General features: G+C 45.2%; 2 protein-coding genes across 3 annotated transcripts in view; one reads left to right on the forward strand and one right to left on the reverse strand.

Moving 5' to 3' along the window:
- Nucleotides 1-14,875, forward strand: part of arhgef16 (Rho guanine nucleotide exchange factor (GEF) 16) — a 41,344-nt gene extending 26,469 nt beyond the window's left edge. For both annotated transcript variants that reach the window (XM_048615063.1, XM_020533775.2), the window contains exons 8-15: nt 104-233; nt 1,656-1,730; nt 4,331-4,423; nt 4,788-4,942; nt 5,947-6,159; nt 8,077-8,141; nt 10,949-11,050; nt 12,527-14,875. In XM_048615063.1, the coding sequence (XP_048471020.1) occupies nt 104-233; nt 1,656-1,730; nt 4,331-4,423; nt 4,788-4,942; nt 5,947-6,159; nt 8,077-8,141; nt 10,949-11,050; nt 12,527-12,666 (973 nt within the window). In that variant the 3' untranslated portion in view covers nt 12,667-14,875. The remainder of the gene's footprint in view (nt 1-103; nt 234-1,655; nt 1,731-4,330; nt 4,424-4,787; nt 4,943-5,946; nt 6,160-8,076; nt 8,142-10,948; nt 11,051-12,526) is intronic.
- Nucleotides 14,876-16,066: 1,191 nt separating this feature from the next.
- LOC109935092 (multiple epidermal growth factor-like domains protein 6) overlaps nt 16,067-24,742 on the reverse strand; it is a 407,878-nt gene continuing 399,202 nt past the window's right edge. The window contains exons 35-38 of the mRNA XM_048615100.1: nt 24,128-24,256; nt 23,427-23,555; nt 21,861-21,989; nt 16,067-20,461 (exon numbers count right to left, since the gene is read on the reverse strand). Of these exons, the coding sequence (XP_048471057.1) occupies nt 20,382-20,461; nt 21,861-21,989; nt 23,427-23,555; nt 24,128-24,256 (467 nt within the window). The 3' untranslated portion in view covers nt 16,067-20,381. The remainder of the gene's footprint in view (nt 20,462-21,860; nt 21,990-23,426; nt 23,556-24,127; nt 24,257-24,742) is intronic.

A 24,742-nucleotide genomic window follows, 5' to 3' on the forward strand; every position in this document is an offset into this window, starting at 1 on the left:
GCTGATTCGAAATGGTGTGTCAGTCTGTAGCGAGGCCTGCTCTCGGCTTTGTGGATGGGTCACTGTTGGCTGTTGGTTAATGCTGTACTTTTCACTCTTGCAGCAATTCCAACACACTTTTCAAGGAAACCCTGAAGCGGATTCAGAGGAATTCAAAGTGTGGTGGCCTGCCCATCATCTCCTTCCTGATTCTACCCATGCAGAGGGTGACCCGACTCCCACTCCTCATGGACGTAGGTGTCATTTTTTCTCTGTGTGTCTGTCTCTGTCTGATTTGGATTGATTTGAAGTTAAAAACAGATCAACCATGATCTTGTTAGATGGCACAGCAGAATCAAAGGGCTGAGTGGCCTGCTGTTGTCCCTTATTTGTATGTAGCACTCACTGGCTTGCTATTGATCACAAGACTTCTTAATGACTGAAGGCTGACATCTCTATGCATAATCCTCGATGGGGAGGGACGGTGAGGTCTGTCTCCCAAACAGCTGGTATTATTAAAAGTTCAGGAATAGAGTCAGAGTTTCACAGCATGGGAAGAGACCCATTGGCCCATCCATTCCATGCTGGTCGTCAAGCACCCATTTGTTCTCGTTCCATTTCCCAGCATTTGGCCCCATAGTCTGAAATGCTGTATCGTTTCAGGTGTTCATCTAAATACATCTTGAATGCTGTGAGAGTGCCCACCCTACTGCTCTTTTAGGTCACGTATTCCAGGTACCTCCCATTCCCTGAGAGAAACATTTTTTCCTCAAAAACCTTCCCCTGACCTTAACCCTATGACCCTCTGGCCATTGACTCCTTTATTAAGGAGAAAAGCTTCTTCCTGCTTATGCTATCCATGCCCTTCATAAGTTTGAAGACCTCAGTCTGGACCACCTCTACCTTCTCTACTCTAAGGAAAACAACCCCAGCCGAGCGAGAATCTCTTCAGAACTGAATTGTTCCAGTCCAGGCAACATCCTGGTGAATCTCCTCTGTACCATCTCTGGAGTAATCATATCCTTCCTATAGCACACAGGACACTGTACTCCAGCTCTGGCCGACTAATATTATACACAGCTCCTCATATCCTCCTATCCTGTTCAATGCCTCTACTAATCAGGGCAAAGAGAACCTGACTTAGCTCAGTGATGTAGGGTAAATCTGGTAGAATCTCTGCTGAACTCTTCCTCTGTAATTTAATAAGGATGCAATGGAGCAGGCACTGGGAGAATATCTGTGTGGAGTTTGCATAGTCACCCAAAGCTGGAATCAAACCCAGCTCCCTGGCAATTTGAGGCAGCCGTGCTAATCACTGAGCCACTGTGCCAACCCATTTGGGCTCACATATTTCAATGTGGTGCAGTGGATGTCAGGTATTTTGGAACGTTCCTGAGAGGTACATGCAAGGTGTTGAGTCTCGCTCTCGTGTTCTCTCTCTCTCTCTCTCGCTCTTTGTTTCTCCCTTACTTCATTCTCTATCTCTTCACCAGACCCTAGGAGGACATTGGTATCAGTGGACATGGGACTTGGCAAGCTACTTGGGGAGGATGAGACAGAGTCTGGGACCAATGTTTTTGCTATTTGAAGACCTGTAGTGGCCTGGCCCCAGAACTCACTCAATGATGTGACTTTAGTGTCTTTTTCACACCAATTCTGTCTCCTTTGTCTTTCAGACTATTTGTCAAAAAACCAACCGTTTTCAAGTGGAGTATGCTGCAGCCACTAGAGCATTGAAAGCCATCAGTAAGGTACAGTTGGTCATTCTCATGTTCCTCAGAACAGGCAACACAAAGGGTAGTAGGTTATCGGTTCTCCATCTATATTCCACATGACCTGGTTTTCTCCTGTATTGGTCCTGAGGTTTGCTGAACCAGACAGGTTGTTCTGACACCACAGTCACATTCCTCCACCAGATTCATGTTCTAGGCAATCGACACAGCCCATGTTCTGTTTTGTGTCTTTTTGCAATTTTGTGCCTCTTCAGTGCAGCGCTGAAGGAGAGCTACACGGTTAGAGGTGCCACCTTTCAACAGAAAGTCATGTCAACGTCTGCTCCTCCATCTGAAGTAAGAGTAAAAGCACTCTCTCTGAGGAAGTGCAGGGAGTAGTCTGAATATGTCGGTTTCAAACAACATTATCTCGTTGCCTTTCGGACTTTCCTGTGCCTAAATTGGTTGCATTTCCATTGTGACAAAAATGGCTGCACTTCATGGTGTATTCAACTGACTGTGCTTTGAAATGTTCGCTCAGTTGGTCGGACGGCTGATTTGGGATGTAGAGTGACGCCAACAGTGTAGGTTCAAATCCTGCACTGGCTCAGGTTACCATGAAGGTCCTTCCTTCCCAACCTCAACCCTCACTTGAGGTATGGTGACCCTCAGGTGAAACCACCACTAGTCATCTCTCTCTCTCTAATGAGAGAGCAGCCCAATGATCCTCTGGGACTATGTGAACTTTACCTTCCATTATCCTTGGAAAAGTACTGAGATTGTGGAAGGTGCTGTATAAAGGTAGGTCTTCCTCGAGCTTTGTCTCCTGTGCTATCACACAGGCTCTGCCTTGCGTTTTCCTTTGGAGTGGAAGGTGGTGAAAGAGGACGGGTCCCTTGGCAAGTTGGGGTGGGGTGAAGGGGAATAGCAGTGCCTCAACATTGGGATGGGTCTGGGGATGATATCTGTATCTGTCACTGGGCTTGATCATTGTCTAAATATGGGAGGGAGGGAGCAGTCTGAAATTCCCTCATCCCCTTCAGTATAGTGCTGCCTCAGTTTCTCTGACTTAGAGACATTTAGGTATGCATGGGTTGCCCCCTGGTGGCGATCCTGCTGCAAACTGGTTCTGAAACTGGAAGAATAATCCGTAGAACTGAGCGTTCAAATCCCACCAGGGCAATTTGAGGATTTGAATCCAGTTTTAAAAAGAAGAAATCTGAAAGTTAAAAGCTGGTGTCAGGAAGGATGACAATGGCCATCAGTTTATAGTAAGAGCCAGCTGGGTTTTACCCGTGTCCTTTTAGAGATGGAGCCGTACCTTCCTTACCAGATTTGGGCCTACACATCACTCCAGTCACTGCACATGACTGTGACTGCTCCCAACACTTAGCTGAGAGGCTTTAGAGGGCAGCTCCTTACATCCTTCTCCACGATATTAGGGATGGACTGTAAATGCTGTCTCTCAGATGACATCCATATACCAAATAGTTTGATTAATGAGAAAACTCAAGCTCCCTTAAGAACATAGGAAAATGGGAGTAGGCCATTCGGCCCCTCTGCCTGCTGTACAAGAACATAGAACAGTACAGGCCCTTCGGCCCACTATGTTGTGCCGACCTATCACCCTACTCTAAGATCAAAACTAACCTGCATACCTGTCATTTTACTATCATCCATGTGCCTATCCAAGAGTTGCTAAATGTATCTGACTAATAGTTCAATAGGATCGTGACCAAACCCACACTCCTCACACCCACCTTCCCTGTATCCCTTCATACCTCTGTTATTGTCAGGATAGCAGAACCAATGAGTGTTTGAAGGGTAGGCCTCCCGCCTTAGGCTTCCAGCAGGGCCAACCCAGAGGAGAACAATCCAAAACAAAGCCCTTTTGCTTCCTTGCCGTGTGAAGCCATGGTAAGTGGACCCGAGAACTGAGGACCCAGACAGGGACCCTCTTGGACAGCGAAGGAAACACAGGTTGGGGATGTGTGGTGGCTGTAGGCTTTGACACCAAAATGGTCACCCATAATCTAGTCCCACTTTGGGTAGAACTGCAAATGCACATTTTCTTCAGTGTTTCCGTATAAAACCAATCATCTTGAAATGAGTTCCCTGTCACATTTACTTCCTGACTTCCACCAGGTCAGATCCACCAGACATCCCTTCAAATTTGACCTCAGTCGCCCACCTTACAGGACGGGAATGTTGGAGATGCTTGCAACTTGTCTGAAGTCAAAATACTGTGCAGTTGCCAGAAATCTGGAGAATACCGAAGAAACTCAACGGGTCTGGTAGCACCTTTCAAGAGAAAAACAGAGTTAACATTTCGAGTCCGTTCTGACGAAGGCTCACTGGATTTGAAAAGTTAACTTTATTCCTCTGTCTCTCCACAGATGGTGCCAGACTTGCTGAGTTTCTCCAGCATTCTCTGTTTTTCCTGCAACCAGGATTCTGCTGGGCCAATCTGGACTTTAACCCTGCCCTATTGGTGTATTTTCAGTTTTAGCTTTGTACTATTTGAGAAGTTGTTGGGTCAGTTTTGGGTGTTGCTGTGGGTTCTCCTGTTACCCTCGATGCTGTAGATAATGATGGGAACATCATTTCTCGTGACCGAGCTGTTTTTCTGTTGGTTCCAGTTGGTTAAAATGTGCAATGAGGGAGCGCACAGGATGGAGCGAACAGAACAGATGTGTACCATCCAGACGCAACTGGACTTTGGGAAGATTAAGGTACTGTATTCCAAACAGACAGTGCCTACATTTTGTGTGCATGTTTCCCCTCCCGCGCTCGGTCAGTCATTGCTAACTTGTCAGTCACTCACTGAAGTATGTTTTGTTTTAAACCCCTCTCGGTTCCATTCTCAGGTGGATGTGTATTCGGTCTTTTTCCTCATCACGATTATTGTTCTTGTGCACGTGTGTCTGTTGCTGCTTCCTTTACCCTAATCTCCTTTTCTGTCTCTAGCTTCCTCCCTCCCTTTCACCCCTCCGCCCGCATTTCCTCACCCCTCCTTTCCTTCCCTACACCCCCCACCCCCCCCCCCCCCCCCCCCCCCCCATCCCAGCCCTTCTGAATATCCCCTGTGTGTTCTAGGCCTTCCCTCTCATCTCCGCTTCAAGGTGGCTACAGAAAAGCGGGGAGCTGACCGTCTTTGTGGAAGAATCTGGAATCTTGCGCAAAGTGTTTGGGAAGCAAAGTTGTTTCCTCTTCCTCTTCAATGATGTGTTGATCGTTACCCGGAAACGAAGGTATCTCTCCTCTGCACGTCGCCTTGGAAACGTGGTCTTTGTGCGGAGACTGAAGATGAGTGTTGAGTCATGGGCCGAGACTGAGCGAGGGAGGACGGTTCAGGAGTTGCTGAAAGGGGTCACAACTGAACACAATGTCCCGACTCAATCACTGACCCCTATTGTCACTGGATGGAGATCCAGCGATTTCTGTTGCCTACCAGTCACAAGGACCCACTTGCGGTGCCTGATCATTCAGATCTGTCAGTTAAACATGAAGCCTGGATCGCTGGTTAATAATCAGGGGTTAGCCACTTAAAACAGAAATTAGACAATTTCTTTTTATCTCTTCTGAGGGTCATGACTCTCTCCCTGTAAATACAGTGGAAGCACAGTCCTTGAATATTTTTAGGACAGAAGTAAAAACATGGAAAATAGGAACAATATTAAGCCTTTTGAGCCTGTTTTGCCACTCCATACAACCAGGGCTGATCATCCAACTCAGCCCCCAGTTCCTGCTTTCTCCCCATACTCTAAGGCTGGTTCTTGCTAAGCCAGAGATTGAAGGGTTATCTAGGATAGGTAGAAACGTGCATTTGAGGTTATGATCAGCATTGAGGGTTTGATGGGCTGAATGGCCTACTCCTACTCCTAATTTGCACATTTGTATGCCTCAGTACACTGTCAGTTGGCACATTGGCCCAGATGATGATGGTGGGGTAAAGCAGATTTTGGGGACCATTGACAACAAAATGCTAGACCTCATTCGACCCTGTGTGCATGTGACTGTCTCTTCCCTTCCTCTTTCTACAAACACCAGGAAGGCGGAGGTCATGTGACTTCATGGACTGGGAAGGGAGGGATTCATGTGATATCGCATTGCCTTCCCCCATTGGAGAATTCCACATGTTGTCACCCCTTGTTCCATCTTTAAGCATTGCTAAAGTTTTGGGGTCAAAGGTCAGGTGTTGAGTCTGTCTCATTGATGTGACCAGGGACTGAAGCTTGTTGTCCTTTCTCGGCAGTGAGGAGAGCTACATGGTACAGGACTATGCCATGTTGGACCAAGTGGAGGTAGAAGCACTGGAGAGCAATGAGTCTCCCCACTCTCCCCCGGGCAAGGCCGTAAGTGGTGGAACCGTCCCTCGCAGCAACTCCAACACTTGCCTTTTCAAAATAATCATGAAGAAGAACAGCGCTGGTGAAATGGAGCAAATTGTGTTAGCCACGGAATCCGAGTAAGTGCCATCGATCAACTGCCTGCATTTTGGTGTTTGTGTTTCTGCTGGCGGACTGGAAATTCCTTAAGGTGTCCTTTCTGCTATTTCCCACCATCTGCCCCCTCCATTTTCCTCTTCTGTTCCTCCCTCCCACCCCACTCTTTGCCTCCAATGTCTTCTCCTCTTGGCCATCCCTGTTACGGAGATACCCCCTCCATGGGACATCCTACTGAACAAATGCCCGTATTCCAGCTCTGAGCTGAAGCAGCGACGTGTTGAGCACCACAGCTGAGGTCAGCACTAATCCTCAGGCCCTCTTTGTCTACAGGTTGACTTTATCGGGGAGTTCAGTGCAAAATACTCAGGCCCTATAGGAAGGCCCATGGTCTGTGTTGGTGACCCAGACACACCAACTGAGATCCATGGCCAACGGGACAGTTCTGTCTCCCCATATGGAGAGGGGAAGGACAACAGAAATCATTCTTTAGTTTGACCTCCTATCCAGAGTAGATCCTAGTGCAATTGTTGAAGTGAGGCTGATCCCTCCAATCTACTGATCCCAGATCCAATCTAATATTATCACCACGGAGAGCAGGAGCAGGGCATATTTCAGTTAAGTTGCCACCCCATTATCCCGAGGGCATCGCTCCTTGGTAAAAGAACCAATGCTATGAAAAAAAAACCAAAAGAATGCTGTAAATCAAGAGCAAGAACAGAAGTTGCTTGGAAAAGCTCAGCAGGTCTGGCAGCATCTGTTAAGAAAAAAATCAGAGTTAACGTTTCGGGTCAGGTGGCCCTTCCTGAGAACCAATGCTGTAAAGCCGTTCAGCAATTAGCTATTTCCCATCCTCTGTCCGCCTTACCCAGCAACTGACTCCAAATGTTGATCAACTTCAATCCTAAGATTCTGTCTGGTCTACTAATATATCACCAATCAATTTATTTGTTTTTGGGATGTGCCCTTCCCTAAGACCATTGGATCAACCACATATTATGACTGACTGAAAGCTTCAGGTAGACTCATTGAACTCTGGGAAAAACCAGATGCTGTTTTTTTTTTTTTTTGAAGCCAATTTTTTGCCCTGGTATGAACCCAATTATTGGTCCTTTTTGTTGAACCTGGAGCCAGCCCACACTCGGCTTATTTAAAATGAAAATCAAACTTGCAACTTGCACTGATGAGATTTGAGCCTTTAACTTCCACTGATCAGGCCATTAACTGTCTGCCCTTTCCACCACATCTTCCTCACCTTTAGTTTTCGCAACTCACAAACGGAAAATGGCCAGAAGCGGGCTTGTAGACCATGAAAGAATTCAATGTCACTAAACTGGATGATCTGAATATATTCGGTGTTCCCGGCAGAGATGCCAGCTCGAAGGGATTATGGAGTCATGCTTAGAGGAATGGCGTAACTGTTCCTGTTGTCAACCCATTGTCAACCTGCCCCCTCTTCAATCCTCAGTTTAGAAACATTCAGAAACCTTGTTTATCTTTTCTCTTGTGTCCCCAGTACTGGAGGTGAGGCAAATGTTTGTGAAACTAATGGCCCTTTCACTGTAGCTAAGCTTGGATATGATCATTTCTTTTTTCAGTCCAATAAGTATGTGTCCTCCATAATAACTGGAAAGCGATTGAATGGAAATTCTGCTTGTGGGAGGTTTGAGAGAGGGTGGTCAGACACCACCATCTGCTGGTTGTGCATGGAAGTGCAAGGTCTTAAGTTGGGTCATCAGCTGATACTGGAGAGGTGCCAGGCTCCTTGAGCAAGCAGCAGTGGACTGCGAGAAGTGGGTGGCTGTACCACAATGTGGGCCGTAAGTGGAAGGAAGTGAGGGGTGTGTTGGGGGGAGGGTGCAGGGGAAAGCGTGTTGTACTCTCCCTGGCTCCCTCGAGGTCACAGTGTAACGCGTGCACCGCTGCCGTTTCTTTCACAGGAGTGACCGAGCTCGCTGGATCCACGCCATCCAGGGGAACCATGACGACCTCGTCAATAAAGAAGGTACGGTCGGCACCGCGTCTGTACCACAGAAACCGAAAACATGGCTAAATGCCGCTGCCAGACCATTCACGGTCCTCGGAATCAAAACAATCCTGTATCCGCAGAAACTCTGATTCCTGCCCTTCACGTTACATTCAGTTCCATTTGCAAGCTGAACATGGTTGTCATGGTGATGCCTCCAGAATTGGAGGCGAAAGGTTTGGGTAATTATTGCTGATCTCAAAGTAAACTGCTACCAGTGACCTTAACTTTGGTCATTGAGGTAAGGAAGACTTTGCTGCCTTGTCACATTGCTCCTTTGTGTGAGGAGTCATGTTAACAAAACAGAGATGATTCTGCTCACAGGAAGTTCCCCTTCAACAGGAAACAAACCGTTGGGCAGAACTTACTGAAACAAACAAGATTCTCATAAATCTCATAAACTCCCTACAGTGTGGAAACGGGCCCTTCGGCCCAAGAAATCCACACCGACCCTCAGAACATCCCACCCAGACCCATTTCTTAGACAGTAAATAAAACTGTAGATGCTGGACATCAGAAACAGAAACAGAAATTGCTGGAGAAGCTCAGCAGGTCTGGCAGCATCTGTGGAGAGAAATCAGAGTTAACCTTTCTCAGAATTTTTAGACAATGTAGACGTAGCAAGGTTGTTTCACCTCATGGGAGAGTCTCGGAATAATCTCAGAATAAGGGGGTGCACATTTAGGACAGAGATGAGGAGGAAATTTCTTTTCTCTGAAAACTGTGAATCCGTGGAATTCTTGAGTTCAGAGGGCTATCGAGGCTGGGTCATTGAGTATATTCTAGGCTGAGACAGACAGATGTTTAATCAGTAAGGGAATTGAGGGTTACAGGAAAAAGGCAGGAAAGCAAGAGTTGAGGATTATCAAAGTGGCCATGATTTCATAGAATGGCAGAATAGGCTGGATGGGCTGAATGGCCTGCGTTTATGGTCAAATTGTTGCTGTTAATTCAGGGATAAATGTTGGCCGTGACGTGAGAAGCGCTCTCTGTCCCTGTTTGAACTCTGTAATTAGATTACCCTGAGCAGGCAGTGGGACCTCAGTTCATATCTGGGTGGCAGTGTGGCTCAGTGGTTAGCGCTGCTGCCTCGCAACACCAGGGACCCAGGTTTAATTCCAGCCTCGGACAACTGTCTGTGTGGAGTTTCCACATTCTCCCCGTGTCTGCATGGGTTTCCTCTATGTGCTGCAGTTTCTTCCCACAGTCCAAAGACGAGCAGGTTAGGTGGACTGGCCATGCTAAATTGTCCTGCTGTGTCCAGGGATGTGTAAGCCAGGTGAATTAGCCATTGGAAATGCAGGGTTTTGGGGATAGGTTAGTGGGGCGGGTCTGAGTGGGAAGCTCTTCTAAGAGTCGGTGTGGATTGGACGGGCCAAATGGCCTGCTTCCACGCTGTAGGGATTCTATGATCTCTCTCTGACAGAGCAGTCCTTGCTTGGTCCTGGCCTCGAATATGTCCTGGAAAGGGGCTTTGCAGCATCAGCATATGGTCAAGGGAAGCAACTTGACTTGAAATGATCAAAGACACACCCCTCCCCACTACCAGTCATTGGCTGAACAGTAACTGTGAATGCTGGACCCCAGGCCTTCTGAATATTGTGTGGTTTCAGTTTCAGGGTGGGACATGGGGAGTAAAATTTCAGCTCGGAAATTGATCAGTCAGGATTATTCTGTAGGGTCCCGTGAACCTCAGCTGCCAGTTGGGATGCAGCAGGAGGAAGGCTGGTTCCCTGTATGTTTGCTGAACTAGAACAGGGTGAAAGGGGAATATCAACAGCTGAGACAATCACACTCCCTCAGTCGGTGGAGGGGCAGCACCAAGGGATTGGAATGCCCACAAACCCTGTCTCTTCTTTACAAAAAAAAGCACTTTTAATGTGTGGGTGACCCTATATTGCAGATTCGGGCGTGAAGCTACAGCCTTCCCCCAGCCATACACTGTCTTACAGGCTCATGCTAAACTTGCATTGGCTCCTGAACAAAAACAGAAGTTGCTGGAGAAGCTCGACAGCTCTGGCGCATCTGTGAAGAAAAAATCAGAGTTAATGTTTCGGGTCCAGTGACTCTTCCTCAGAACTGATCTCAGGAAGGGTCACCGGACCCAAAACATTAACTCTGATTTCTCTTCACCTGCTGAGCTTTTCCAGCAACTTCTGTTTTTGTTCCTGATTTACAGCATCCACAGTTCTTTCGATTTTTACATTGGCTCCTGCTCCACCAACACTTCTTCTGAAAATTTCAACCTCTGATTCCTTTATAGCTTCACAGCTATCTACCTCTGCAAGCTCCTCTATTCCTGCGCATCCCCACCTCCGGGAGCTCTGCGTCCTCCTCCCCCCACCCTGCACCCTCCACCCCCTCCCACCCACCCCTACCTCTGGGAGCTCTGTTCAGCCCCCCACCCCTCCTCCTCTGAGATCTCTGCCCACACCCCCATTCTCCCCCACCCACCCCCTTTACTCCTTCAGTTTGGTCCTCCTCCTCCAGGAGCTCTCCTCTCCTCTAATTCTGGGATCTTGAGCGATCCTAACTCTTTCTTCCATCATTGGGAACTGGGCCTTCAGCTCGCAAGCTCTTTGAGTTGTGGCATTCTGTGTTTAACTTCTTCTGCCCACCCCCTTTCACAGAGGTTTGTTTAGTTTGCCAGTGGCCAGTGTCAATGTCTGGATCGATGGTCACACCTATAAGGTGCCTTAGCACTTTACTACCAAGGTATGTGAGGTACTATTGGAATACAAATTGCTGCTGTACGGAATAACCGGCTTTCTTTCCTTTTCTCCTAGGCCTCCCACAGGTGGAGATTATCAAAGCCTTCCTGGCCAAACAGCCAGATGAGATGACACTTCAGCAGGCCGATGTGATCATTGTTCTCCAGAAGGTTGATGGTAGGTCTGAGGCAGGAAGCCTGTGATGCGAGTCTTGAGATAGATTTCTGAAAGTGTGTGGAGTTTGATCCCAGTCCGTGCAGGCAGTGAGAATGTTGCTATTACAATCAGGCTTCAGCCTCCCAGGATGGAGGAGGGTCTACAATGCAGAGGGTTGGGTCAACCATGCTGTTTCCTTTAGGCACCGTTCAGGTTAATTCGATGGTGATGGCCGCTGATGCATACTCCCTCCTGGAGCTTTCAGCTGAGGGTAGGAGAGTATGATCAGAATCAAACAGCGCAGGAGAAAACCGTTCATCTCATTGCTGCTGGGCCATGTCTTTGAAACTGCTGTCTAAATTAGTTTCTTTTCTGTCACCTTTTCATTTTTTTAAATGTTTACACCATTCCATTGTAAATGCTACTGCGGCTTTTTAACTATTTCACACCCTGTGGTTTCTTCTTCCCCCACAAAAGCCCTGCTGCTCCTTGCATTCAGCCTTTTTTGATTTTTTTTTTGGGGGGGGAAGCGGTGCGGTCTGATTCCCTGTGAAGCCAGCCGATGGACTAAAAGTGTGGTTTAATCACCCGAGTCATTATTGACATTGCCACATCACTCGGTGAGCGGGATGGGCGGCCTGAAACTTTTAATTGGCCTGAGTCTGTGAACCTGTTTGTGAAACTGTGGTGAAGTGCCCTAGTTTTAAATCTTGGTCATATTTCCAGCTAAACACAGTGAGGGAAGGATAATTGCATATGAATTGTGTTTAAGATCAATCCCAGTCACTTCTGGCAGTGTGGTCCCCCAGTGTGACTGGGTAATTACCCTGTCAGTCATCCCCATTCTGACCAGGACTTATGGGGTCATTCTACGTGACTGATATATTTTCCTAACAAATGCTTTTCTCAAGCAACTTCCTCTCTGTAAAATGTTGAGCCTTGTTGCGAGGGGTGAAGAGAGCAGGGGGCAGCTCCACTGATTGGTAACCCGCTGCCCGCTGGTGCCTTTGGTCAAGGCTCTAACCTTCTGTATTCAGTGTTATCGCAACATTTGAGACTGTGATGTGCATCACGACCCCTCCCACCCTCGCCATTCACCCTCTGGTGGCTCCAACTCTGCACTGTGGACCTTTGGAGTCATGCAATTGGCTCTAATCGCTCCGGGATTAAGGATGGGTCTGGAGGCTGAGTGCAACTGTCGGGCGAGAGTCGGATTGTAGAGTTTCTGTGATGCTTACTGCAGTCAAATAGCCTGTGTATTGTTGAGTTTGCTAAGATGGAGTATCTGGAATTTTCCATTACCCTCACTGGTTTGAATGAACGGCTGTCACTCGAAGAAAATATCCTGTTCCTAAATTGTCAATTTCTTGTACCATTTGGCCACACTGAATGCCCCTCCCCTTGCCCACCTTGTAGGGGTTTACTAGATCCCATTGCCTCCACTCCCTACTTTCTCTCTCTAAGACTTTGACGGAATCTCCCCCTTCCTCCTGATAGGCTGGTACCGGGGAGAGAGGATACGTGATTGGGAGATGGGCTGGTTTCCCGAGTCCTGCGCCAAGATGATAACCAGTCGCAGTGCAGTGCAACGAAATGTCCAACGAATGGAGAGATTGCGGATTGAAACTGACGTCTAGTTCCTGCATCAGAGTCGAAGTTCCATTTGCCCTGATATGACGGAGCCTGGATTTTAACATACCTGCCAAGGATGTTATAACAAACTTGGCAACCAATGTTTCCCCTTAGTCATTGCCATCAGACTGTGTAATTGTATCACTGGGGCTGAATGACCCATCGAAATGATCAATGGATTGAATATGTTAGTCAGGGGTGGTTAACGAATACATTTTTCAAAAGGGGTTTGATTGTGATCGCAAATGATTGGTATCCCAGTCGCCAGCCTCTTTGATTACACCCTGTGTGTGCGGCAAGGCACTTTTATTTAGAAACAATTGGAAACGCTTTAGTTTTTTTAAACTCAGGACCCATGTGACCATGGACAATATGAGGGGGAGGGGGTGGGGCTAGAGTGAGAGAGGGTGATTGTAGTTAAAACCTACCGTTCCTGATTTTCCCATGAGTTCAGTCCCTCATCCAGGAGGGAAATTCCAGCCTTACGAAAGCAGATCCTGTTTCAATATCCAACATGGGAGGTTTTAAGAATTTTGTTTGCTTTGCTGTAGATTGTTGTCAATCAGTAACATGTTGCGAGGTATTGCAGAGGCCTATTTCAGCAGGCAAAGCCATTGATCGGTGCTTGTTCCATCTTGAACACCTGAAAGGTAAAAACTAAAACGAAGCTGTCCCTTACGCGCACTTTCTATGGTGAGAGGGAGGTTGTGTGTATGACTCGGAGCAACTCTGTAAAAGTTCATTACCCTCAGCTCAGTTAGCTGAGGATGATGTTGACTGATCATATGGGCTCTGTCACAAAGATTCTCAATCAAATTTCTCTCTCTTTTCTCAACCTTGCGAATAATTTGTGTACAATTGGCTGCAATTCCCTTTTCAGACTGCTTGCATTCTGTCTGTCTGTGTTACGGATAGCTGGCTTTGGAACAGGTGGTGAGACTTTTAAGCTTCCGAAGCCAGATCATGGAGACCAGACTGATGTTCGTGAACACTTCAACACTGCACACACACTGTTCCAAGGAGGATGAGCAGAGAGTGGAGCAGGTAGACCAGGCAGAACCTGTGTGTGTCAGTGATTGGATAAACACAGGACTACGCTATCAAGCTAATGGGTTGCCAATGCTAATTTGCTACATTCATGCTTCTGGCTGTCCCACCTCAACAGTCCTGGTTGTCTTTAATTTGAGTAAGCTTTATTTTGGTTTTTTGTACTAAAGTGCCAGAAATGAACATTCCCCATGCTACATCCTCAACAACCTTGAACTGCCTGCTTTACTTCACGGATTGGTGAGAGATGACTGCATTATAAAATCCATCCCTGAGAATCCTTACCCGCGCTCCCCCCCCCCGCTCCCATGATCTGACTTTGTGATGCACTGCTCACAGTCCCCTGGGTGGCGTGACCTGGTGAGTGCCGGGCCTCCTCTTGCATGTTACAAACATGGGCATTTTGTGGACTCAGTTGCTTATCTGCCAAAGATTCTGAGGTTCTGGTGGTCAGGGACAGGCAGGAAAACCACCCGCAGTTGCCCAATTCCCTGGCAACAATGTGCTTCTGAGCCAAACTGGTAGGGGACTGCCAGGCTCAGTACCCACCCGAAGCTAAAATGTTTGGGGGTTGGAGGTGGGGGTGCAGTTGTAGAGACATAGAATCAATGATCAATGATCAACTAAAACAATGATCAATGTTTTGGAAGGAGGGAAATCTGCTGGGATCTTTTCCCTTTGCCAATACTCGGTTGGCAATGAACATGTCTTCAGTGATTGAGTAACACCCTCTGCCATTGCTCGCTCATTTTCCTCATCATCAATGGAAAACACAACAGAACATGCACGTATTGGACAGCTGATTTGCTGTCTCCTGCTTTACATTGCTGCTAAAATACATCTTACTCAAGATAATGGGGCAAAGGGTTTCAAGAAAAGGAAGATTCTTTAATTTTGAGGAGGGTTTTAATTGTCACCCAATATATCTTAACAAAACTAATCAGCGAACGGCAACAACTTAGAAGTGGGCTCAGGATTGCGGGTACAAAGAAACCACTTTGATTTTGTTTTTGCTGCTGACCCCTTTGTTGAGAGTATCAACTCATCTTCACCTTCTGCCATTTTATAGTCACACTGGAACTTGCCAAATGTTTATTAATTAAATGATATATATTCCTGAGATTGGCAGTTTTTATGAATGTACAAATAAACATTTCTTACAATTTATGTTGGTGATTTTTGTGGAATTGAGTCAGTGTTGGGAATGAATGGTCTGGAGAGAGCCCTGTAAAAGAACAAGCTCTCTTCAAAGCACTTTGAAGCCAGTTTTCAGTGTGTGGTCACTGTTACATTGTTGGAGGCACAGCAACCAATTTGCGCACAGTAAGGTGTCACAAACAGAAATATGATAATGAGAATCTAATTCAGACTGGGATATCACAAAGATCACATGTCTCTCGCTGTCCTTGTAGCATGTCATGGGGTATTTTACGTCCAAGAGAGCAAACAGAATCCTTGGTTTAATGTCATATGTGAAATGGCAACCCTAAAGGTACAGCAGTCCAGTTCTGCACTGGCTTGTTAGTTGAGATTTTGTATTTATGTTGCTGCAGTGGGACTTGAATCTGATACATAAGGACTCAGAAGGGATTGCAGTCTGGACAGGAGTCCAATTAAGGGGTTTTTGGGCAGAATGATCGGTCTTAATAGCTCGTGTGGATTTTGGCCTCAACTTTACTGAAACAAAACCTGCCTAGCAGTTTGAGATATTGTCTTTCTGCTGACCTTGTACACTCTATCTCCCATTATCTTGAATTCATCCAAAACGCTCTAATCCTGTCCATCCATCATCCTTTTGCTCACTGTTCTACTTTGGCTTGTGGCTCAATAATGCCTCTATTTAGAAATTCTCGTCTTTGTTTCCAGTTCCTTCCATGGCCTGGCCCCGTCTCTGTAATCTCCAGTCCAAACGTCCTTCACCTCTCCAATTCTAGCCTCTTGCACGTATTCAATTCTAATCATTCTACCGATGGTGGCCACACCTTCTGGTGTCTGTGCCCAGCTCTGGAATTCATTCCAAACTTCTAGTTTTCTTCCACTTGGAGACACTGCGTAAACTTTGAACTCCTTGGTGGGTCACTTGGCCTAATTTTCTCTATATGTAGTCTGGTGGACCAGTTTTACATGTTCATGCCCCTGTAAAGTACCACTGTAATGTTTTAATATGTTAAACATGATACGTAAATGTAAGCTGTTGCCACATCTGCAGGTTAAATAGCACCAAGTAAATGTAGATGAATGCAGTAGCTATTGTATTAATACATCAGGGTTCAGGAGAAATTAGAGCCATGAAACAGTTAAAATTCAGCTAGACTTCCCTATTGCTGGATTAAAAACAACCCCCAGTGAGTTCAGAATTCTTTTATTATGGTGTAACCATGTGCACTGGAATATAACAGTTTTGCTAGAAAACCAAGCATATACAGTATCAATGTGAATAAAACACAAATGCCCTGACAAATTTATTCATATATTCTTAATAGCACCTTTAATTTATTATTAGAACTGATTTTTTTTGCTAAATGTGAGATGTTTAGTTTCATTCGGTGAGAATCCTGCTACTTCTCCTTGCAATGCCCATTGACTCAATTTCCCCGGATTCAGACCATTAATACTGAGCTCTGATGAACATGCCCCACCAGCAACTTGGTATTGAATTATTAAATCATGGGGCACAGTAGGCAGGAAGAGCAAAGTCAGTCTGATTTTTGTTTTAAAAAGCCTCCAACACAATCATTGTTAGATGTAAATGAGGCTGGAATTCTCTTTGACTACCGACCATGTAGAATGCAAAATTGGCATCTTATAACTGTTCTAGGACTAGGCCAACTCTTAAATTCAATTGTTTGTTCCACAGTTAATGAAAATTCAGTGATAATTTGATTAAAAGGAGGCTAAAATGTAATCTTTTCAATAAACCAGACCTTTTGGAGTTGTGTTGTAGTGTGAGAGGATTTCTGGTCAGCCCTCTGACTTCACCTTGCCTGATTTCCCTGGATTACTAGTTACATAGAGCACGCTGCCAGTGAAATTCCTTTCTCCAGTGGGAGACCAACATTGCAGCATCTTTCTAACAGCAGTTAAAGGGGCAGTACCCGCTTGAAGATGCTCAGTGGTAGTTCAGTAGCTTCTCAGGCTGAAGTTGAAGGAGAGGAATTTAAGAAGGCACCTCTCTCAATCCAATGGAAGAGTGTCAGGTGTGGCCTTTCACACTAAATAGCCCTGGGCCAACCACTGAATCTGCCAGGCAATCCCAGGAAACAGTGATTGGAGTAGATGGAAGAGGCGTGGCCCTGAGGGCAGGTGTACCTCCATTCCAGCCAGAACTCGCATGGGATGACCAAGGTAAAGGGTCCTGGTAGGAGTTGGGTGGGAGGTGGAGAGTTTGCGGTAGGCCATTTTAGGCCCGTGTTCTAGCCACAATCCACCTGGAATTGGGCAGGATTTGGAACATCTCACCCTTTAGGATCCAGATTCTTTGCTCCAAAACTTTATCCGTGTCTCTTCAAAACTTAGGGTCAAGTTTGAATTTGGGCTCAAAACTGATTCTGCCCTGAGAGTAATAGATGTTTCACAACCCTGGTCCCCCACCGAGCTCAACTTCAACTGTTCTCCTGAAGTTACCCTTTTCTCTTAAGCTGATGTTTACAACAATGGTGCACTCTCTGGAGTTCATTTACGTAAACCGTAGCAATGCAGTCTGAGATAATTAATGCAGAAGTTTGTACAGGTACCCGTGCTGACTGGGAGTCATCTTGAAATTATTAGTATTTAGATTTTAAAAATCTATTGGTTGCAGTTAAACAGAAGAAAGAGTCGATTCTTTAAAAAGTTTAAAACATGACCTAATACTGTGGTTGTCATGGTAACTAACTGGATTAATACATAATGGGTCAACTGCTTTGAAGATGCTTTAAATACTGAAATGACCATACACATTATAATATAGGCTTAAATATTGAAAGTAAAGTGATAAGAAAGCAGGTTGTCATGGAGACAACAAGCTAAGGTTGTTTCCCAGTGCTGAACCATCCCTGATTTCACACTCCGTTCTATTTTCATTGTTCTCTTTTTGTACAGGAGAAATAAATGGCAGCATATTTACTTCCACTGGCCTGCTGGGTCAGAGGCTTGGCTGTCCATTCTGTCTCTCAGAGATTGTTTTCACATTGTCCCTGCCATTCATCACCCTCTTAAAGTCTCATGAAAGGTAAATGGCGACTAATCCAAGGGATAGCCAGTTGCCTCTTTATGGAGTGTTGCAAACGTGAATGAAAACAGTATGAGCCCACAAGGCAAGGCCTTCGATATCTGCCACAGCTGTAGGAGGACCAACACTACGATGGATAACTGATCTAAAGACTTTACAGATGTCCAATACGTTTATTGTGTCTTTAATGTTGGGGTGGGAGCAGGACAGTGGTGAGCGTAGAGTGTGTAAGAACCATCTTAAGGGAGTCAGTCGAGCTTGAATGTTGCAGAGCCGAAAGGCTTAAACCAAGATGTGATAAGGTTGGTGGCAGCAGGTAAAAACCTTTAGTGGATGGAAAATGATGCCTGTGTAATGTTCAGGACCTTGGTGAAGAGGGTACAGAAAGTTACAGGAGGTTACTTTAGTTTCAGCATAGAGGAGAGCAGGTTGGCGTGTAGAGAGATTGAGATATGTTCAAAGGCACAAGAAATGTGGATTTAAGACCTCCTTATGTCTTCCTTTTAAGAGCATAAATAAAGTAGGCTGTGCAGCAGCCTCCAATTCCACCAATAACCACTTCAATAATATTGTTGCCAATCTTTGACCTCAATTCCCATAACCTTAGAGTATCCAAACATGTATCAGTCACAGCCTTAAATATTCTCTAGCCGAGTGGGCTGCTTAGTTGGTCACCATGCCAAAGATTCACAGTCTTCTAGGTGAAGAAATCGTCATCTCCGTCTTAAATAGCTGATGTCTTTTCCTGACACTATATCCAGTAATAGTGCTAAAGCTTCCAACCATGGGGAACACACTCAGAACCTACCGGATCAAGCCCCTTCAGAATCTTGTCTCAATAAGCTCATCTCACGTTCTTCGAACCTCTAGCAATTTCGAGGTTCTTTCCACTCAACCTCAACATCAGTCAGACCTCTTATCCCAGGAGTCAATCCAGTGAACCAAATTGCCCTCAATGCCAACATTTAAAAGTTTCTCACTATTTAAAAAAATATGCCGATGTTTTGTTCTTCCTACACCAGTGAACAACCTCACAGTATACTTCATTGGCCATCCTAGCCCTTTGTACTCTCGCATCTTTCTGTCCCATTTGGCTTTTTATCTTGTGGCACCTTCATCTAGTCATTCAGATTGCAGGAGCTGAGGCCAGAGTACAGATCCTTGCAATAACCTGCTAATTTGAAAATGCCCCAGTCCTCCCATCTTTCCAATTTCTTTATGTTCACCAATCCTCTTCTCATCGATATATTACCCCCAATATCCCAAGGCTTTACCTTGTGCAATAAGCTTTTATGAGGCACTTTGTCAAATGCGTTTTTTTTTGGAAATCCATGCCAGATGCCATATGGCAGGAGGTTTGATTTTTAACTACTTTGAAACGTAGCAAGTTTGTTCTTTTGAAAAGACTTTTATTCAATGCATTCTGGTGTGGTTCTGGCTAAGCAACATAATCTCCAACTAGACGAACCGGGCAATGATCAGTTGTTAAGTCCCTGTCTTTCTGAATCCAGTTAAATGAAGCCAGGATGAGCATCAGCTGAAATTAGCCAGTGATATGGAGACAACACTGACTGACTGACGCTCAAGGTGGTGTAAGCTTTGATGAACTGGATGAATCAGACTGTAATGGAAGTGTCTACCTAAGGCATGTTCTGTCAACACCATCCCATTCCAATCAGCTTACCAACATCCATGCTGAGTGTTTGTACAATGGTTAACACACATAATTTACACTGTGCTGGGGAACACACTGAGCTCCTTAATCCTTAGTATTTCATTCTGAAGTCCTGCAACATTGGCTACATTGCAGTAAATGAGAAGCATCAAAGTCAGATTACAAATGTCCATTTTTGTTTTGAAAGACACAATGGCCAACATACCATGCCAGCCATGATGTGACAGGAGGTCTGATGTTTAATATCCTTGGTCACTTACTTTGCTGCTTTGGAACCAGGATTAATATACATTGTCTCGCCAAACTCTGGGTTGCAATCTCTATTAATCTTACCTTCCTGGGATTTGGTTTATAAAAATAAAATATATGTATGTACATATATATATATATTTATATAAAAAGTCTTTAAGGCATCAAAAACGTTTAACACCCACAGAGTTTGATTTGTTTACTGTTCAGGAATTCAGACCCTCATTTTCTGACGAGGAGGAGAAAGCTTTAGGTTTGAATTTCTTGCTCATTTCTTGAATTTTGAGCCCGACAGGAGGTTGGATCCTAAAATCCATCAGCTGTCCATTCCTTAATAAAATATCACTGGGCGGAAAAATGGCATGGACTCGTGGCCATTCCTCTGATTCTTCATTTGAGATTTTACCATATAATGGTTTTGCTTTCAGCAGTGTTTCTGAAAGGTTGCTTTGACAACGCAGGTTGGGGGAGAAGGTGTAAAATGTCCAGAAGCAGTCTCATTGGCACTGGTCAGAACGATATCCAGCTCACTCAAGTGACTATGATCTTGATGACACATCTGATGCCATGTTTCCTTGCGGTTCAAGTTGCAGGTGATGTGGTGGCTTTGGAGGCCCTCCTGGAACCAGAGAGAGTACAAAGTAATGTATGACCAGTGATTCAACCTGTGTCTGTGGACTCACCCACTTGATATCTGTCCATGGTATTTTCCTAAGCAGGGTATAGTGCTGAACTAAGGCAACCAGAAAGTCACAGGCTTAATCTCCAGCCTCTACTTACTTTCTAATTAAGAACTTGCATTTACAAAGCACTTCTATTCACCTTGAGACATCCCAAAGTGTTTTATAGCCAACAAAGTCATCTTGAAGTGTTATCACTGTTGTAGGAAACCAAACTGGTGTAGCTAATTTGCACACAGGAAGCTCTAAAACAGCAAAGATGGAGATCAGTGAACAGATAATCTGTTCTCATAAGGCTGATGGTTTAAATAATTAAATAGTGTCCACAACACGGGGAATGGTACTGAATGATCTTTAACAACCAGCTGAGAAAGTGGATGGGGCCCCTAGGTTTCGTGTTTTATCTGAAAGATGGCACTTGAGACAGTGCAGCACTCCCTCAGTACAGCACTGGAAATGTTTGTGTGGATCTTGCAGCAAGTCTGCGGAATGAGACTTGAACCTACAACGTTTCGGATCCAGAGGCATGATTAAGGCTAGGAACCAGAGTTAATACCTAGTTACTTTACTGTAGTAGGAGCACATTGAACAGTCCTATTTTGAGTGAATGAGAATAGAGTTCCACACTTTGATCACCAGGAAGCCATGCTATTTGGCAGTGTGACAGCATTAGATAACTCAATGCTGCTCATTGGTTAGGCTGTTTAGTCACAAAATAGATGCATTTCCAAGTAAAGCAGAAAAAACCTTTTAATCACTCATCATTATTGGAGTGGTACTGGGAAGAAAAGTTGGTGAATCAATTATTTTTTCACCTCAAGAGAAAGGACAGTGGAGTGAATGACAGGATTGGGTGTGACATTGTGGTCAAATTCAGACACTCAAGGGATGATTGGAGCTAGGGCTGTTGTTGGGTCAAAGCACTTACTCAAAAACAAGAGCAGAAAAAATCTGAAACCCTCTTCCCACAAAAATCTATTGCAGAGTTGGGTGAAAATTTCAAAACATGGCTGATTGCTTTTTGTGAGGCGAGGGACTGAAAGGCTATGGAACCAAGATAGGTCGATGGAATTAAGGTAAGAGCTGCCACAGTCTGATTAACCCTGGCTCGAGGGATTGGATAACCCACTCCTATTCCGAGGATGAAGACAGGTTGAGATGAGTTACTGTACCAGGCAGGGAGCTGGGTTAAATTCAGCCCAGTGTAGAACGTTCCTCCTCCTCCTCCTCAGATAATATTAAGGAATCCGTCTGGTCCCAGATTAATTCTTTGTCTTAGCCGGCTGGCAAATGGTGAAGGAAAAGAATTAGATTTAGAACAAGAGGAAACACTTTTACCTTCCTCACAGGTAGGCCCAGTCCAACTGTACAGGCAGGTACAGTGTCCGTTCTGGGAGTCACAGCGACCATTATTGGAACATCTGCAGTTCAAGGAGCAACTGGGGCCATAGCGATTAGTTTGACAATCTGAGGGGAACAAGAAATGAATTACTCATTAACTGCAATCTCCGTTAGGGTTGTCAATTGTGATTAAGCGTGTTCCTGGAGGTTTCATTATGCAACTTGTCTCACGCATTCCAATCATTAGTCAGCCAACCCAAACTGCTAGTTTTCCTATTTTCAATATTTTTTATATCCAGTAAAGAAGAACATTCAAATAAAATCACAAAGAAGAAATTTCTTTCTGTGATTTTTCTTCAGGGTGCACACAGCAGTGTCCTTGAGATTGATCTTCAAATCTCAGAGGGTTGTCCAACCTTGAGTCTCTGCTTAAGACTCAACCCCTTCAACCCTTTCATACATAACACAGTGTGGAGCTGGAGGAGCACAGCAGGCCAGGTAGCGTTAGAGGAGCAGGGAAGTTGACGTTTTGGGTCGGGACCCTTCAGAAATCTGAAGAAGGGTCCCAACCCGAAATAGCAACTTTCCTGCTCAGCCAGATGCTGCCTGACCTGCTGTGTTCCTCCAGCTCCACACTGTGTTATCTCTGACTCCAGCATCGGCAGTTCTTACTAACCCTTTCATACATGTTGTCTTATGAGCAGAGGCTAAACAGTTTGGGACTTTAGTCACTGGTGTTTAGGAGAACGAGAGATGAACTCATTGAAACATTTGGAATTCTTAAGGGGCTTGACAAGGTAAATGTAGGAAGAATGGTTTTCCTCATTTGGAGAGTCTAGGACCAGAGGGCATATTCTCAAAATAAAGGGGTGCCAATTTAAGACTGAGATTAAAAGGAACGCTGTTTCTGAGAGGGTGAGAGTCTTTGGAGCTCCTTTGCACAGAGAGCTATGGGACAAAAGTCCTTGTTATATATAAGATTGAAATAGATAGATTCAAGGGTTGGGGAAAAATACAGGAAAGTGGATGTGAGGAATGTCGGATCAGACATGATCCTATTGAATGATGGAGCAGGCTCGTGGGGCCGAATGGACTACTCCTGTTCCCATTTGTAAGACCATAAGAAATGCTGTCCAGTGTAAAGTTCTCTCTTGTTAAGGATAACACAGTGCGGAGCTGGAGGAACACAGCAGGCCGGCAGCATCACAGGAACAGGAAAGCTGACGTTTCGGGTTGGGACCCTTCTTCAGAAATCTTTCTCGCTAAGGATCCTGATTGTACCACACCTGCACCCTACTTTTCACCAGTCCATAGATGTTGGTGAAGGTAGATTTGAGATGCTGCGGCTACCTCTTCTGCAAAAGTGATTACTAAAGGGAGATTCATTGGACGTTTTTGCTTTGAATTTTGAAGCATTTTAACAGAGCAAAGATTACATCATCAGGGCAGTCAGTGATGATCAACTTAAAATGGTCACGGGGATTAAAGAGTGATTAGGACAAAGTTTTTTAACAGAACACTGAGCCTTGAATGCTTTGACACAGAGTACTGCACAATACTTACCAACGTCACACCTTGTGCCAGTTTTCCCTGGCAGACAGAGGCATTTTCCTGTTATGGCTTCACAAGGCACACCTTCTTCGCAGTCACACATCTGCTGGCATTGCTCCCCGTATCGTCCTTCCTCGCATTCTACAGCACCCCGGAGGAAAAAGAAAATAAGGATTTCAGATGCCTCAGTACCTCAGCAGGAGGCTGGTTCTGGGAGCCAGCAACACAGTCCAATTACCTACAGTGCAGGCAATGTTGTTCATGAATGGTCTTAGTTCCGTTACAGTTCCATAGGCCTCATGGGCAGGAAATTATCTTTAATTATCCTTGGCACAGGCAACATCAATCCAATTAACACGATGGATGTGAATCACCAAGCCTTGCAAGGATCCAGAGTTTAAATTTGTTTCTTGTGTACCTCAGGTTGCTGAGAAAGGCTGATCATGAAGCTTTGACTCATCGACAATGAACTAATGGCATTGAGAACAGTCCTTTGCAAGGCCTCAAGTCCACGAAAAAGCTGAGTGTATAGGATAGTGTTGCCCGCATAGTTTCTCAGGCCTGTTCACCAAGCGTCACAGTTATACCTGCACGTGTTGAACAGCCAGCTCTCAGGCCAGGTAATTCGGGCCTGTTAGTTTTAATAGGAGGGCTAGGGGTGTAGATGTTAGTGCTGTCATAAACTGTACAAAATGCTTTATCAGAATTAGTACCTTTCTCACAGTAGTCTCCATAGTAACCAGCTGAGCACAGGCACTGGCCAGTTACAGGGTGACAGGCTGCTTTGTTACTGCAGTCACACAAATGTTGGCAGTTTTCTCCGTGAAATCCAAGGGGACACACTGTAAACACAAACGGACACTTACAGCAGCTTCAAAAGGTTAAAGCGAAACATTGCAAGCTAAGCAAAATGTTGCACGCGTGCCTACTAGTGTGTCCCAACCACCTCCTGTCTCTCAGAGTGCATTAGGCCACCAATCACAGACTTGCTTCTGAAAATAATAAGTGATTCGTGTGGCAATCTTCTGGCTACCAAAGGCACTGAAACAGTGACCTCAAGTAGTTCGGCCATGGATCACGGCGCAGCCCCAGGGCCTGGGTTTGAACCCATTTCCAGAGCAGAAAATCCAGGCTAATGCAACTTGTGCGGAACTGAAGGAGTACTGCAATGTTTTTGAGAAGAGACATTAAAATGGAAGTCTCTCACTTGGATGTAAAAGGACTATTATCCTGTTCTGTTTCTGCATTGGAAACTGAGTAATTCCTCACCATTAACACCATATTCCCAGCATCGGCATGGAATACAAAACTCAGTCTTCAAAAGAAGT

Source organism: Rhincodon typus, chromosome 31 (genome assembly GCF_021869965.1).
Source record: "Rhincodon typus isolate 14 chromosome 31, sRhiTyp1.1, whole genome shotgun sequence".
Classification (NCBI taxonomy): Eukaryota; Metazoa; Chordata; class Chondrichthyes; order Orectolobiformes; family Rhincodontidae; genus Rhincodon; species Rhincodon typus.